General features: G+C 41.5%; 1 protein-coding gene across 2 annotated transcripts in view; it reads right to left on the minus strand.

Moving 5' to 3' along the window:
- Window positions 1–13,504, minus strand: part of LOC126293266 (protein draper) — a 356,553-nt gene that overhangs the window by 16,821 nt on the left and 326,228 nt on the right. For both annotated transcript variants that reach the window (XM_049986389.1, XM_049986388.1), the window contains 3 exons: window positions 13,155–13,361; window positions 6,222–6,377; window positions 2,136–2,312 (listed from right to left, as the gene is read on the minus strand). In XM_049986389.1, coding sequence (XP_049842346.1) covers window positions 2,136–2,312; window positions 6,222–6,377; window positions 13,155–13,361 — 540 coding nt within the window. The remainder of the gene's footprint in view (window positions 1–2,135; window positions 2,313–6,221; window positions 6,378–13,154; window positions 13,362–13,504) is intronic.

A 13,504-nucleotide genomic window follows, 5' to 3' on the forward strand; every position in this document is an offset into this window, starting at 1 on the left:
GATATTGCCACTGTAATTTATTCTAGAGACAACAATTAGTCACTTTAATTTGATTTATTTCATTTGTTAGAGATTTCATTCTCAATTAATTTTCTTTCTTGTTTCGTCTGAAAGTCACCCTCAAGTGTTCTAAAGCTCATTAAAAGCTGGTAATGTAAACTGGTATTCTAATACACGGACAGTGACTGAATTTCTCATTTCCAACTACTTACAAAATCATTACAGTCTCTTAATCTAGTAAAATATTCATCTGTGTTTAGAATCAAGTAATGTTTTTTGAAGACCAAAATTTCCACTTTTGACTGTTACATTTACTTAAAAAGCAGCATTTATATTTGAACAGGGTATCAGTACATGTATGAGAACTTTTGTTACAAACTGTTCAGTTAAAGCATGAGTTTATAAGAGAACAGAATTTAGTGCTATATCCTTCTGTGTTTCACAAAAGTAGTGGCTAGCTCATAGTTTCTCGCATATCCCTCGCATTAGCACCGCACGAATCAAGTGACACACTATTGTTCGAGCACTCTTAATACTATGTTAAGTGCTTTGGCATGTTGGGAAATCAAGAGCCTCTTGAACACAAGCCCTGGCCTTATGAATTCTTCAAAATAAATCTGCATGTGACCTCAGTGGCTAAAGCGTCGTCGTCGTCGTCGTCGTCATCGTTGTCGTTGTCTTCGTCGTTGTCTTCAGTCCTGAGACTGGTTTGATGCAGCTCTCCATGCTAATCTATACTGTGCAAGCGCCTTCATCTCCCAGTACCTACTGCAACCTACATCCTTCTGAATCTGCTTAGTGTACTCATCTCTTGGTCTTCCTCTACGATTTTTACCCTCCACGCTGCCCTCCAATTCTAAATTTGTGATCCCTTGATGCCTCAAAACATGTCCTACCAACCGATCCCTTCTTCTAGTCAAGTTGTGCCACAAACTTCTCTTCTCCCCAATCCTATTCAATACGTCCTCATTAGTTACGTGACCTACGCACCTAATCTTCAACATTCTTCTGTAGCACCACAGTTCGAAAGCTTCTTTTCTCTTCTTGTCCAAACTATTTATTGTCCACGTTTCACTTGCATACATGGCTACACTCCATACAAATACTTTCAGAAACGACTTCCTGACACTTAAATCTATGCTCGATGTTAACAAATTTCTCTTCTTCAGAAACACTTTCCTTGCCATTGCCAGTCTACATTTTATATCCTCTCTACTTCGACCATCATCAGTTATTTTACTTCCTAAATAGCAAAACTCCTTTACTACTTTAAGTGTCTCATTTCCTAATCTAATTCCCTCAGCATCACCCGATTTAATTTGACTACATTCCATTATCCTCGTTTTGCTTTTGTTAATGTTCATCTTATATCCTCCTTTCAAGACACTGTCCATTCCGTTCAACTGCTCTTCCAAGTCCTTTGCTGTCTCTGACAGAATTACAATGTCATAGCCGAACCTCAAAGTTTTCATTTCTTCTCCATAGATTTTAATTCCTACTCCGAATTTTTCTTTTGTTTCCTTCGCTGCTTGCTCAATATACAGATTTAATTACATTGGGGAGAGACTGCAACCATGTCTCACTCTCCCTTCCCAACCACTGCTTCCCTTTCATGTCCCTCGACTTTATAACCACTATCTGGTTTCTGTACAAATTGTAAATAGCCTTTCGCTCCCTGTAGTTTACCCCTGCCACCTTTAGAATTTGAACAACAGTATTCCAGTCAACATTGTCAAAAGCTTTCTCTAAGTCTACAAATGCTAGAAACGTAGGTTTCCCTTTCCTTAATCTTTCTTCTAAGATAATTCGTAAGGTCAGTATTGCCTCACGTGTTCCAACATTTCTACGGAATCCAAACTGATCTTCCCCGAGGTCGGCTTCTACCAGTTTTTCCATTCGTCTGTAAATAATTCGTGTTAGTATTTTGCAGCTGTGACTTATTAAACTGATAGTTCGGTAATTAAGACAACCCCTACGAACCCTATTAAAGAACATAAAAATGTTAACCTCAGCAGCAATAGTTTAATCTATGAGTATATGACGCTGTAATTTTTGAAATACGAATTTTGGATAAAATTGGCCTAATATTGTAGTATACGTCAGGCCAATATCAGCGGGGCCTGCCCCATCCTCACCTTTGGTGCAGTGTTCCCCCATCCATCCAGCAGCGCAGTGGCACGCACCGTCATTGCGGCGGCACTTCCCACCGTTCTGGCACTTGCAGTGCTGGCTGCAGTTCATGCCGTATGTGTTCTCTGGGCATGGCAGCGAGCAGTTTACACCTGTCCAGCCGGGTAGGCACCGACACACTCCTGCAGGCAAAATTGTCAGACATGTGTAACTCGTACACTGATTCTCTGATTGTACATACGGGTGTGGGAGAAGGGGGGGTAGCTGTAGGGTTGTAATAATCACAAAAAAGTCTGTGCAGTGCCAACACTGGAGTAATCTCCAGCAGCTGTCTATAGGTAAATTTCATTTAATAGACTGACTTAGCAAATGTCATGATGAGAGGCACCAAGTAATACTTTGAGCCTCCTGTGGCCCAGCAGACTGTAATGAAATGCCATGCAAATGAGTCTACAAGTCCCTGGTACTCCTCAGGAAGCAGGTAACACCAAATCACTTGCAAAGAGACAGCCAATTCTGGTCTGTTCATGGGTGCAGGATCAACGGCACGGAACCTGCGCTCCGTGACACACCAGATATGTTTGACGGGGTTCAAATTTGGGCTCCCAGAGGGCCGTTACATTCTTCAGACCTCCCTTGCACGTTCCTGGAATCATTTCTGGGTGACGTGTAAGTGATGTGGCATTGCGTTATCATCTTTAAACAAAGCAGAACATCAGGGTGTTGGAAGGGCAAAAATGGGTGCAGATGGTCCCCGAGCAGCTCAACATACCGCAGACCATTCAAAGTACCTTCCGGAACAATTTGGAGGTCCCTCCATACCAAGAAAATGGACCTCCTACCTTATCAGAGACACCATCACCTTGGACCACACCTTCTTGACAGATGGGATCCATCGAATCATGTAGTCTGCCACAAATGGTGCCTCCCATCAGCACAGTGCAGTCGAAATTGTGGCTCCTCTGATCACATCACATTATGCCATTGTTCCAGTGTCCATCTCTGGTGAGTGGCAACAAATTAAAGTCGTTATACCCAGTGACACTGTGCAGCAGTGGCTCCCACACACCCCCAGAATCCGTGTTTGTATGAACTGTCCACTGGGGTATGTTTCTAGCACGTGCTATGTTGAATTGAGCTGTATCTGTTGCACTGTTGTTCTTCTGTCACTACTGATGACCTGTCTCAGATGTCACCTGTCACAGTCATTGAGGGTGGCTGGACCATTCATGATACACCCTGTATACGGTTGAAAATGTGAAGTGGAATTCGTGCAGCACTGCCGAGATCGAAATTCCCACTCATTTGGGAAGCATCAGCTCATGACGTCGTCACATGTTACACAAATCACTTGCACAACCACTTCTCAGAAGGTCTCGTATACTAGTGCAGCTGGCACGGAGGGAGTATGGTGTGTATACAACACACCTGTGCCCCACTATACCATGATGTTTGCTAAGTCAGTGTACACTGCCACTGGGTGCTACAGTATTAGTAATGAATAAGCTTAATCTTTTATGATGCATATTTTATATAGTACAGTTACCTTACAATATTCAGTATTATGTGACAAAAACTGCTGCTACATTTTCTTTGGGTCAGGGTCACAGAAGTGAAAGCAGAAGGAACCCTTGTAGGGAAATGAGTGCTAATCAACATTCCTAAAATGCACACAGCTTGCATTGAATTATCCAGTCATTCACACACAGTGACACAGTCATGTCACGTGCTCTATGCTGTGATTGACTGACAGAAGGAAACAGAGCAGCTGAAATTCTGATTTAACTGTTTGCAAAACTAAACACTATATTTGGTCCTTTTTATGTTCCTAAGTTTTGGTGTGAAACCAGTGTTGTATCCCTGGAGAAATGCATGATACACTTTGTGCTGTCTTACAATATTTTTATTCACAACTGGTTTTGATCATGGACTATCTTCACAGAACTAGCACAAAAATGGATACAAAGTGAAAACTGTGAATATCAATGCAAATTACATTCCCGTGAGAATAATTAGTCAGAATACGAAAAAATCTTTTCTGGTTAAATAGCGCGCATGACGTACAAAGTTGTCCCAACAGTTTTCTTTTCTTCACTTAATTCTTCCAACTAATAATTCCGATGAAAATGTAACTTGTGATGATATTCCAAATTTTCACTTTGTTTCCTTCTTTGTGCTAGTACTGTGAAGATAGTCCACGATCGAAACCAGTTGTGAATAAATATACTCTAAGACAGCATGGTGTGTATCATGCATGTCTCCAAGTATACTGACACATTTGTTCAAAGTTGTAGCACTCTGAAGCGTAGAAAAGAACCAATAGATCCTAAACACTTCTGACCAGTTTTTGTTCTTTGCCAACTGCATAATGCCCAGAAAGGTTGACCATCAATCAGATCTTACAAGATGCCAATAAAAACCTTGATAATGACCAGTCAGGTTTTTGCCCCAGGAAAGTTATGCCGTGGTCGAATACTTGCAAGTTACTGGAATTGCATTCATAGATCCATCATCAGTAGCATATGGCAGCATCAACCATAAGAAACTGATTGCAAAGATATATTCCAACACAAAAGACTACTGTTTAACACTGTTTACAAATGTTCACTGCAAAACGGGAAGTTTTTTCATTTTGTATAATAAGAGGAGCCAGTCTTGAAGAATGACTTCCTTCAGGGTAATGTATTGACACCCCTGCTATACAAATACAAACCAATCAAGCCCGGAACAAGACGATTTGTTTGTGTAGATGACACAGCAACTGCAGCTCAAGACAAAACCTTCGAGGAAGTGGAGACTAAGTTGACAGCAGTCCTCTGAGAGATCAGCAAGTGTTATGAGGTAACAACCGAAAGCCAAATCCCAGAAAAACACAGGTCTTTGCCTCTCATCTGAGAAACCGGGAAGCCAAGAGAAATTTAAATACATCCTGGAAAGGACAAGTATGCCATTACGATACTCTGAAACACCTGAGAGTACAGCTGGACTGAAGTCGCATGTACAAAGATCATTGCCAAGAAACAAAGCTAAAAGTATTTTCTTGAAATGTCACCATCTGTAAACTTACTGGCACCACCTGGGATTCACAGCCTGACATGCTCCTACAGCTGCACTGGCACTGTGCTTAATACGCAGCACCAGTCTGGTGGAATTTGACACATACCAAACAGGTGGTTATGGCAATGAATGAGATTGGGCACACTGAGATTGGCTGTCTATGAACAACTCCTGTCATAAAATTGTCAAACTATGAGAACAGTGCCAACTGACATCCACAGAATAACAGTCACATAAATGGAAAAGAAAGAAGCAGGAAATCGACCCCAGGCATGCCCTGGTTAAATAAAAACCACAAAAAACTTAGGTTGACATGACAGAGGACTTCGATGCACACATCATCAGGAATTGTCAGCATCTGGAACTTACCAAACAAAGCTACAATGAAATTCATTAAGCAGAATGGTTGGGGAGAACATCAGCGAGGAACCTGCCACAGACATTCACATGCTGTTTGTGACACAGAAGGCACTAAACTGATTGAGGACAGGAGTGTCACGATAGAAGGTGAACCTCAGGAACTGAAGCTTTATGACTGAAGATGGGGCGCTGTGTGTGTATGTGTGTGTGTGTGTAGACCTATAGTACCTACAACATTACCTGGTGAGTAGAATATGGTCGAAATCTTGGAATTCTGTGTTAATCAAATGCAAAAAGTTCACTGAGAGAATTCTCTACAAGGAATCAGATAAGGAGGACTAGGTAGTTATAATTTCTTTATTATTACTGATTTTAGATGACCATTTGACAATATAAAGTGGTACTCATCTACTGTACCTTGCTGTTGCCATCTGCAATTGGTAATCGCATAAGTCATGGGAGAAGAGATGCAAATGTCTCCTTGACAGCATATAACTTTAGCCGAAATGTTCTATAATAGCATGAATGTTTAACAACTGTGCAGTAGCACTGAGGTAAGATTTTTAATCTTGTATGGCAAACTCGAAAATTCTTTTGATTTGTGAAATTGTGAACATCATCACTTTACAACCGTATACACATACATATAACTTATAGTTTCACTGTATACTGACCTGTAACATGGTGACAGTCCGCCCCATTCTTGCAGGTGCATTTATTCTGGCAGTTGAGGCCGTACGTATTGATAGGGCACGGATGCTCGCAGGTGAGTCCTATGTAACCTGGCCGGCACAAGTACTGCCCAGTAACGTGGTCGCATGCACGAATACCTGCAGAATAAAACCACAAAGCTCAGTGTAACCAGAAGCACTGGAAACAATTGGCGAAACACTGAAATGAAATCTGTATACGAAACACTGAAATGACATTTGTATACTGAAAGAAGGTAATAAAATAGAAAGAAACTTCCACATGGGAAAAATATATTAAAAACAAAGATTCCAAGACTTACCAAGCGGGAAAGCGCCGGCAGACAGGCACATGAACAAAAATATGTCTGCTTGTGTCTGTGTATGTGCGGATGGATATGTGTGTGTGTGCGCGCGAGTGTACACCTGTCCATTTTTTCCCCTAAGGGAAGTCTTTCCGCTCCCGGGATTGGAATGACTCCTTACCCTCTCCCTTAAAACCCACATCCTTTCGTCTTTTCCTCTCCTTCCTGAAGAAGCAACCATCGGTTGCGAAAGCCCGAAAGAAGGTAATACACGCGCATTTCAGTTGTTCAGGGCAATGAGGCAGATAACACTTAGGAGCTGCAGACTAACCCAGACATAAGTTAAAGCATCAACTAATGACATTTTTGCAAGGCTCAGAAATACATCTAACTTTCAGATATGACTTGCAAGCTATGAAAGCTCTCTCTAGCATGGCTAAGGAAACTGAGAAGGTGCTGGGAGCACATAGATGCAGTAACAAGAGCACAGAAGGAGAACAGAATGAAAGAGAACAAAAGCTCACGTTCTGCCATACATCGGTGCAGCTACGACAAGAATCAGCCAATCGAGCTCATATACATTAAAGACAAAAAAGATGCACCATAAAGGAATTAGCCAAGTGGTATGTAAATCAGTTGATATGTACATGTACAGACAAACAAATGATTATAATTTCAGAAAAAATGGATGATTTATTCAACAGAAAGATCTTCAAAAATTGAGCAAGTCAATAACACGTTGGTCCACCTCTGACCCTCATGCAAGCAGTTATTCAGATTAGTACTGGTTGATAGGAGTATCACTCCTGGTTGTTACAGCAATACTATGGGCGACAGTCAGGTTTGGTGTCCCATCGTTGTACAGAGCATCTCCAGACACATCATCAGCCTGAAGTCCCATTGACTATAGTAGAATTGTCTTCAGAGAGTCCTGCTTTGAACAGAGTCCTAATGACAAGTGAAGACCTCTCTGGACATTTCCCAGATAGTGTTGGAATAACAATGTCGCCCACCATACAGCCTGACAACCAGAAGGTATGATCTGGGGTGCCATTTCATTTCATTTCACAGCAGTACCCCTTTGGTTGTCACGAGTGGCATCTTTACAGCACAGTGGGATGTCAATGATATTCTGAGCCCTGTTTTGTTGTCCTTCATGGCAAGCCATCCTGGAGTTACATTTCAGCAAGATAATGCCCGCCCACACACGGTGAGAGTTTCTACTATTTGTCTGTGCGCTTGCCAAACCATACCTTGGCCAGCAAAATCCCTGGATCTCTTCCCAATTGAGCACATCTGGAGCATTATGGGCAGGACCCTCCAACTGGATGGAATTTGGCACAGTATGTCTCAGGAGGACACATCCAACATACCTATCAATCAATCCCAAACTGAATGACAGCTTGTCTAAAGGCCAAAGGTAGACCAACACATTATTGACTTGCTTAGCTTGTGAGGCTGCTTCTCAGTTTTTTCTGCAATTGTAATCATTAGTTTGTCTGCATATGTACACCATATCTACCAATTTCTGCCCTCTCTCGGTTTTCTCTTGGAGAGTATTTCAACCACCTGCAAAAAATGAAGAACCTTCTAGGCAGTGTAAAAGCTAGCCTTGGGCTTCATACATCTGGGGTCTGTCACATTACATGGAAATATATAAAAAGTGACATCAGACAAATCCAGCACTGTCTTCCTGCATTAGACGAAACATACATGCAATGTAAATGTGCACTTCTGCTGACAACTTTCTACTGACTGGCACTACCCAGCAATGATGGAAAACTCCCACAGAGTCTTGCCATGCAATTAACTTACACCACTGTGGTTCAACCTGCTGCCAGCACACTTCCGCATCAGGTGGTGATATTAAACTGGTTTGTATTTCACACTGTGACCGTCACTCCATGTTCTGAAACTTGAGCTGTGATTGCCAGCTTCGAGGTGACTCTACCAGTGCCATGTTTGACTGTTCTTCATTAGACAGTTTCTTGCAGCGTGTACATCTACTTTCACATCTCCATCTACATTCATATTCAGCAAGTTACTGTGAAGTGCATGGCAGAGGGTACTTCTCATTGTACTATATATTAAGATACAGAGCACGGGAAGAATGACTTGTTAAATGCCACTCTGCAAGCTACAATTACATGGACAGTTTCAAACGTTTGCAGAATCACCACCAAAACATGAAGGTGTTCCCACACAATAATAGGTCATCCTTCATGAGTGAACACAATGACACATCAGAGATCAGGGGTAGAGATCTATGATGGGACTTCTCTTTGCTGTTGTTTCCATGTAATGATTTGAGAAGACAAGAAATTTTAAAAAATAATAACAATAATATCATTTAAAAAATCAAGATCTGAAAAGTCATTGAGTACCTCATAAATTAAGGTACGAAAGCAAAGGAAATGCCAATTTCCTTCAAGTTTCCAAGTCGACAACAGAGTTTAAATTTGGTTGGGACAGCTTAGATGACGATGAATGTAGTGATCAACCAACATGTGCCTCTAGCGCAGAAATTATTGCAAAAGTGCATAAAATCGTCATGGAGGGTTACCGCTTGAAAGTGGAGAAACTCCTGATGCTGCAGAGATGTCACCTGAATTAGCATATCACAGTTTAACAATGGAATTGTATATGAGCAAATTATCTGATAGATGGATGCCACAACTCTTTATGTAGGATCAGAAATCAATCAGAATGGAAATGTCCAAACATCATTTGAACTGTTTTTATAGCAACCAACAGAATTTTTTGTGCCAGTTTGTGACCACAGATGAAACTCAGGTCAACTACTATATCCCAGAGACAGAGCAACAGTCAAAACAGCGGTAACATATTTATTCAATACCAACAAAGTCACAGCTGCAAAATACTAACGCGAATTCTTTACAGACGAATGGAAAAACTAGTAGAAGCTGACCTCGGGAAAGATCAGTTTGTATTCCGTAGAAATGTTGTAACACGCGAGGCAATACTGACCCTTCGACTTACATTAGAAGCTAGATTAAGGAAGGGAAAACCTAAGTTTCTATCATTTGTAGACTTAGAGAAAGCTTTTGACAATGTTGACTGGAATACTCTCTTTCAAATTCTGAAGGTGGCAGGGGTAAAATACAGGGAGCGAAAGGCTATTTACAATTTGTATAGAAACGAGATGGCAGTTACAAGAGTTGAGGGGCATGAAAGGGAAGCCGTGGTTGAGAAGGGAGTGAGATAGGGTTGTTAGCATCTCCCTGATGTTATTCAATCTGTATATTGAGCAATCAGTGAAGGAAAAAGAAAAATTTGGAGTAGGTATTAAAATCCATGGAGAAGAAATAAAAACTTTGAGGTTCGCCAGTGACATTGTAATTGTGCCAGAGACAGCAAAGGACTTGGAAGAGCAGTTGAATAGAATGGATGGTGTCTTGAAAGGAGGATATAAGATGAACATCAACAAAAGCAAAACGAGGATAATGGAATGTAGTCGAATTAAGTCGGGTGATGCTGAGGGAATTAGATTAGGAAATGAGGCACTTAAAGTAGTAAAGGAGTTTTGCTATTTGGGGAGCAAAATAACTGATGATGGTCAAAGCAGAGAGGATATAAAATGGAGACTGGCAATGGCAAGGAAAGCGTTTCTGAAGAAGAGAAATTTGTTAACATCGAGTATAGATTTAAGTGTCAGGAAGTCATTTCTGAAAGTATTTGTATGGAGTGTAGCCATGTATGGAAGTGAAACATGGACGATAAATAGTTTGGACAATAAGAGAATAGAAGCTTTTGTAATGTGGTGCTACAGAAGAATGCTGAAGATTAAATGGGTAGATCACATAACTAATGAGTAAGTATTGAATAGGATTGGGGAGAAGAGAAGTTTGTGGCACAACTTGACCAGAAGAAGGGATCGGTTGGTAGGACATGTTCTGAGGCATCAAGGGATCACCAATTTAGTATTGGAGGGCCGCGTGGAGGGTAAAAATCGTAGAGGGAGACCAAGAGATAAATACACTAAGCAGATTCAGAAGGATGTGGGTTGCAGTAGGTACTGGGAGACGAAGCAGCTTGCACAGGATAGAGTAGCATGAAGAGGTGCATTAAACCAGTATCAGGACTGAAGACCACAACAACAACAACAACAACCAACAAAGAAAACTAAAGCAGTAAAGTCGTCCAGAAAGATCATGGCATCAGTTTTCTGATATGCAAAAAGGATTCTGCTGATAAATTATCTTCCCACTGGTCAAACTATTACAGGACAATAGTACACTAACTCCACATACCAATACGGCATAAGATATGTGAAAAAAGGCCAGGTTCCGTAAGGAAGAACGTCACCTCTCGCCAATACAATGTTCACCAACATGCAAGTGTCATTGCTATGGCAAAAACACATGAAGTAAGATACGAACTGCTGTCAAACCTGGATCTGCCACCTGATTTCGCTCCATCAGGCTTCTATCTCTACTCAAAGATCAATCTGTTTTTGGTCGAGAGATATTCTCTTCAAACATAGAACTGGCAGCTAATGGCTATTTTGCAGGCCTGGATGAATCTAATTTTCAAGATGGGATCCAGACACTCGAACATCACTGTACCAGGTGCGTTGGTGTACATAGAGACCTCACTGAAAAATAAAAAAGTTTCACTAAGGTAAGTCATTTCTTTCTGTTCCATTCCAAGAACTTTTCAAATTACCCTACAGATTGGAAAATTGCGCAGTTCGCACCAGTGTTTAAGAAAGGTAGTAGGAGTAATCCCTCTAACTGCAGACCTATATCATTGACGTCGGTTTGCAGTAGGGTTTTGGAGCATATACTGTATTCAAACATTATGAATCACCTCGAAGGAAACGATGTATTGATACGTAATCAGCATGATTTCAGAAAACATCGCTCTTGTGCAATGCAGCTAGCTCTTTATTCGCACGAAGTAATGGCCGCTATCAACAGGGGATCTCAAGTTGATTCCATATTTCTAGATTTCCGGAAAGCTTTTGACACCGTTCCTCACAAGCGACTTCTAATAAAGCTACGGGCCTATGGGCTATCGTCTCAGTTGTGTGACTGGATTCGTGATTTTCTGACGGGAAGGTCGCAGTTCGTAGTAATAGATGGCAAATCATTGAGTAAAACTGAAGTGATATCAGGTGTTCCCCAGGGAAGCATCCTGGGACCTCTGCTGTTCCTTTTCTATATAAATGACCTGGGTGACAATCTGAGCAGTTCTCTTAGGCTGTTCGCAGATGATGCTGTAATTTACCGTCTAGTAAGGTCATCCGAAGACCAGTATCAGTTGCAAAGCGATTTAGAAAAGATTGCTGTATGGTGTGGCAGGTGGCAGTTGACGCTATATAACGAAAAGTGTGAGGTGATCCACATGAGTTCCAAAAGAAATCTGTTGGAATTTGATTACTCGATAAATAGTACAATTCTCAAGGCTGTCAATTCCACTAAGTACCTGGGTGTTAAAATTACGAACAACTTCAGTTGGAAAGACCACATAGATAATATTGTGGGGAAGGCGAGCCAAATGTTGTATTTCATTGGCAGGACACTTAGAAGATGCAACAAGTCCACTAAAGAGACAGCTTACACTAGTTCGTCCTCTGTTAGAATATTGCTGTGCAGTGTGGGATCCTTACCAGGTGGGATTCACGGTGGACATCGAAAGGGTGCAAAAAAGGGCAGCTCGTTTTGTATTATCACGTAATAGGGGAGAGAGTGTGGCACATATGGTATGCGAGTTGGGATGGAAGTCATTAAAGCAAAGACGTTTCTCGTCGCGGCGAGATCTATTTAAGAAATTTCAGTCACCAACTTTCTCTTCCGAATGCAAAAATATTTGTTGAGCAAACCTACATAGATAGGAATGATCATCAAAATAAAATACGAGAAATCAGAGCTCGAACAGAAAGGTTTGTGTGTTCGTTTTTCCCGTGCACTGTTAGGGAGTGGAATGGTAGAGAGATAGTATGATTGTGGTTCGATGAACCCTCTGCCAAGCACTGAAATGTGAATTGCAGAGTTGTCATGTAGATGTAGATATATTAAGCATATCTTTGCAATCACTGCAAATCAATACGGAGGGGGGGGGGGGGGGGGGGGGGCAGCCTAATGAAAATGAGACAGAAGAAAAGTAAGTAAGTAAGTAAGCTGAGCAGTATCTCAAAAGTAACTGCCATAACTGTTAATACATTAATCACACTGTGAGACAAGATGGTCAATGCCTTCATGAAAAAATGTTTGCTGTTGCTTACAGAACCACAACTGTATTCAAGCACACACCTCTCTATCGAAAGCAAATGGACAGCCACACGTGTCTTTCTTCAAGGCTCCAATAAATACGGAAATCACAGAGAGAGGGACTGCATCAAGGAAGTGTAAGGGCTTCCCAGTGAAACTTCTGTAGTATATTCTAAACAAAAAATTGCCTGCCCACATGTTACCAAGGTTGTTTCAAATATGCAGCTTATTTAAAATGTATTGGTATAGCTAGTATTAACTGTAATTGCAGCTTCATATGTAACAATTAGCCATCACACTTTTCATTTTCTGTTGGCAGCTTTTCTTTTCGTGAAAAGCAGTAAAGGAATACGAATGTGGATAGCTGGTTCTGGACGCACCGTATATGACCTCAGGGCATCTCTGCTTGCAGCCCAGCCCGTAGAACCCGAGCTTGCACGGCTGTGTGCAGTCAGGGCCCTCCCAGCCAGCAGCACACACACACTCCCCAGTCTGCGGGTCGCACGAGCTGTTGTTCTGGCAGATGCAAGTCTCCGAGCAGTTCTCCCCGTAGCTGCCTTCCTCACATCGGGTCTCGCAACTCACACCTGTTCCAGGGTAGACAACACCAGGCCAATGTTAGAGCAGTTCTTTAGGTACAACAAACATACAAATGCATGCACATACGCACGCAATATAAAATTGATTTAAATTATCTGTCCTTTCTCAACAAAGCAAACACACACACACA

Source organism: Schistocerca gregaria, chromosome 10 (assembly GCF_023897955.1).
Source record: "Schistocerca gregaria isolate iqSchGreg1 chromosome 10, iqSchGreg1.2, whole genome shotgun sequence".
Classification (NCBI taxonomy): Eukaryota; Metazoa; Arthropoda; class Insecta; order Orthoptera; family Acrididae; genus Schistocerca; species Schistocerca gregaria.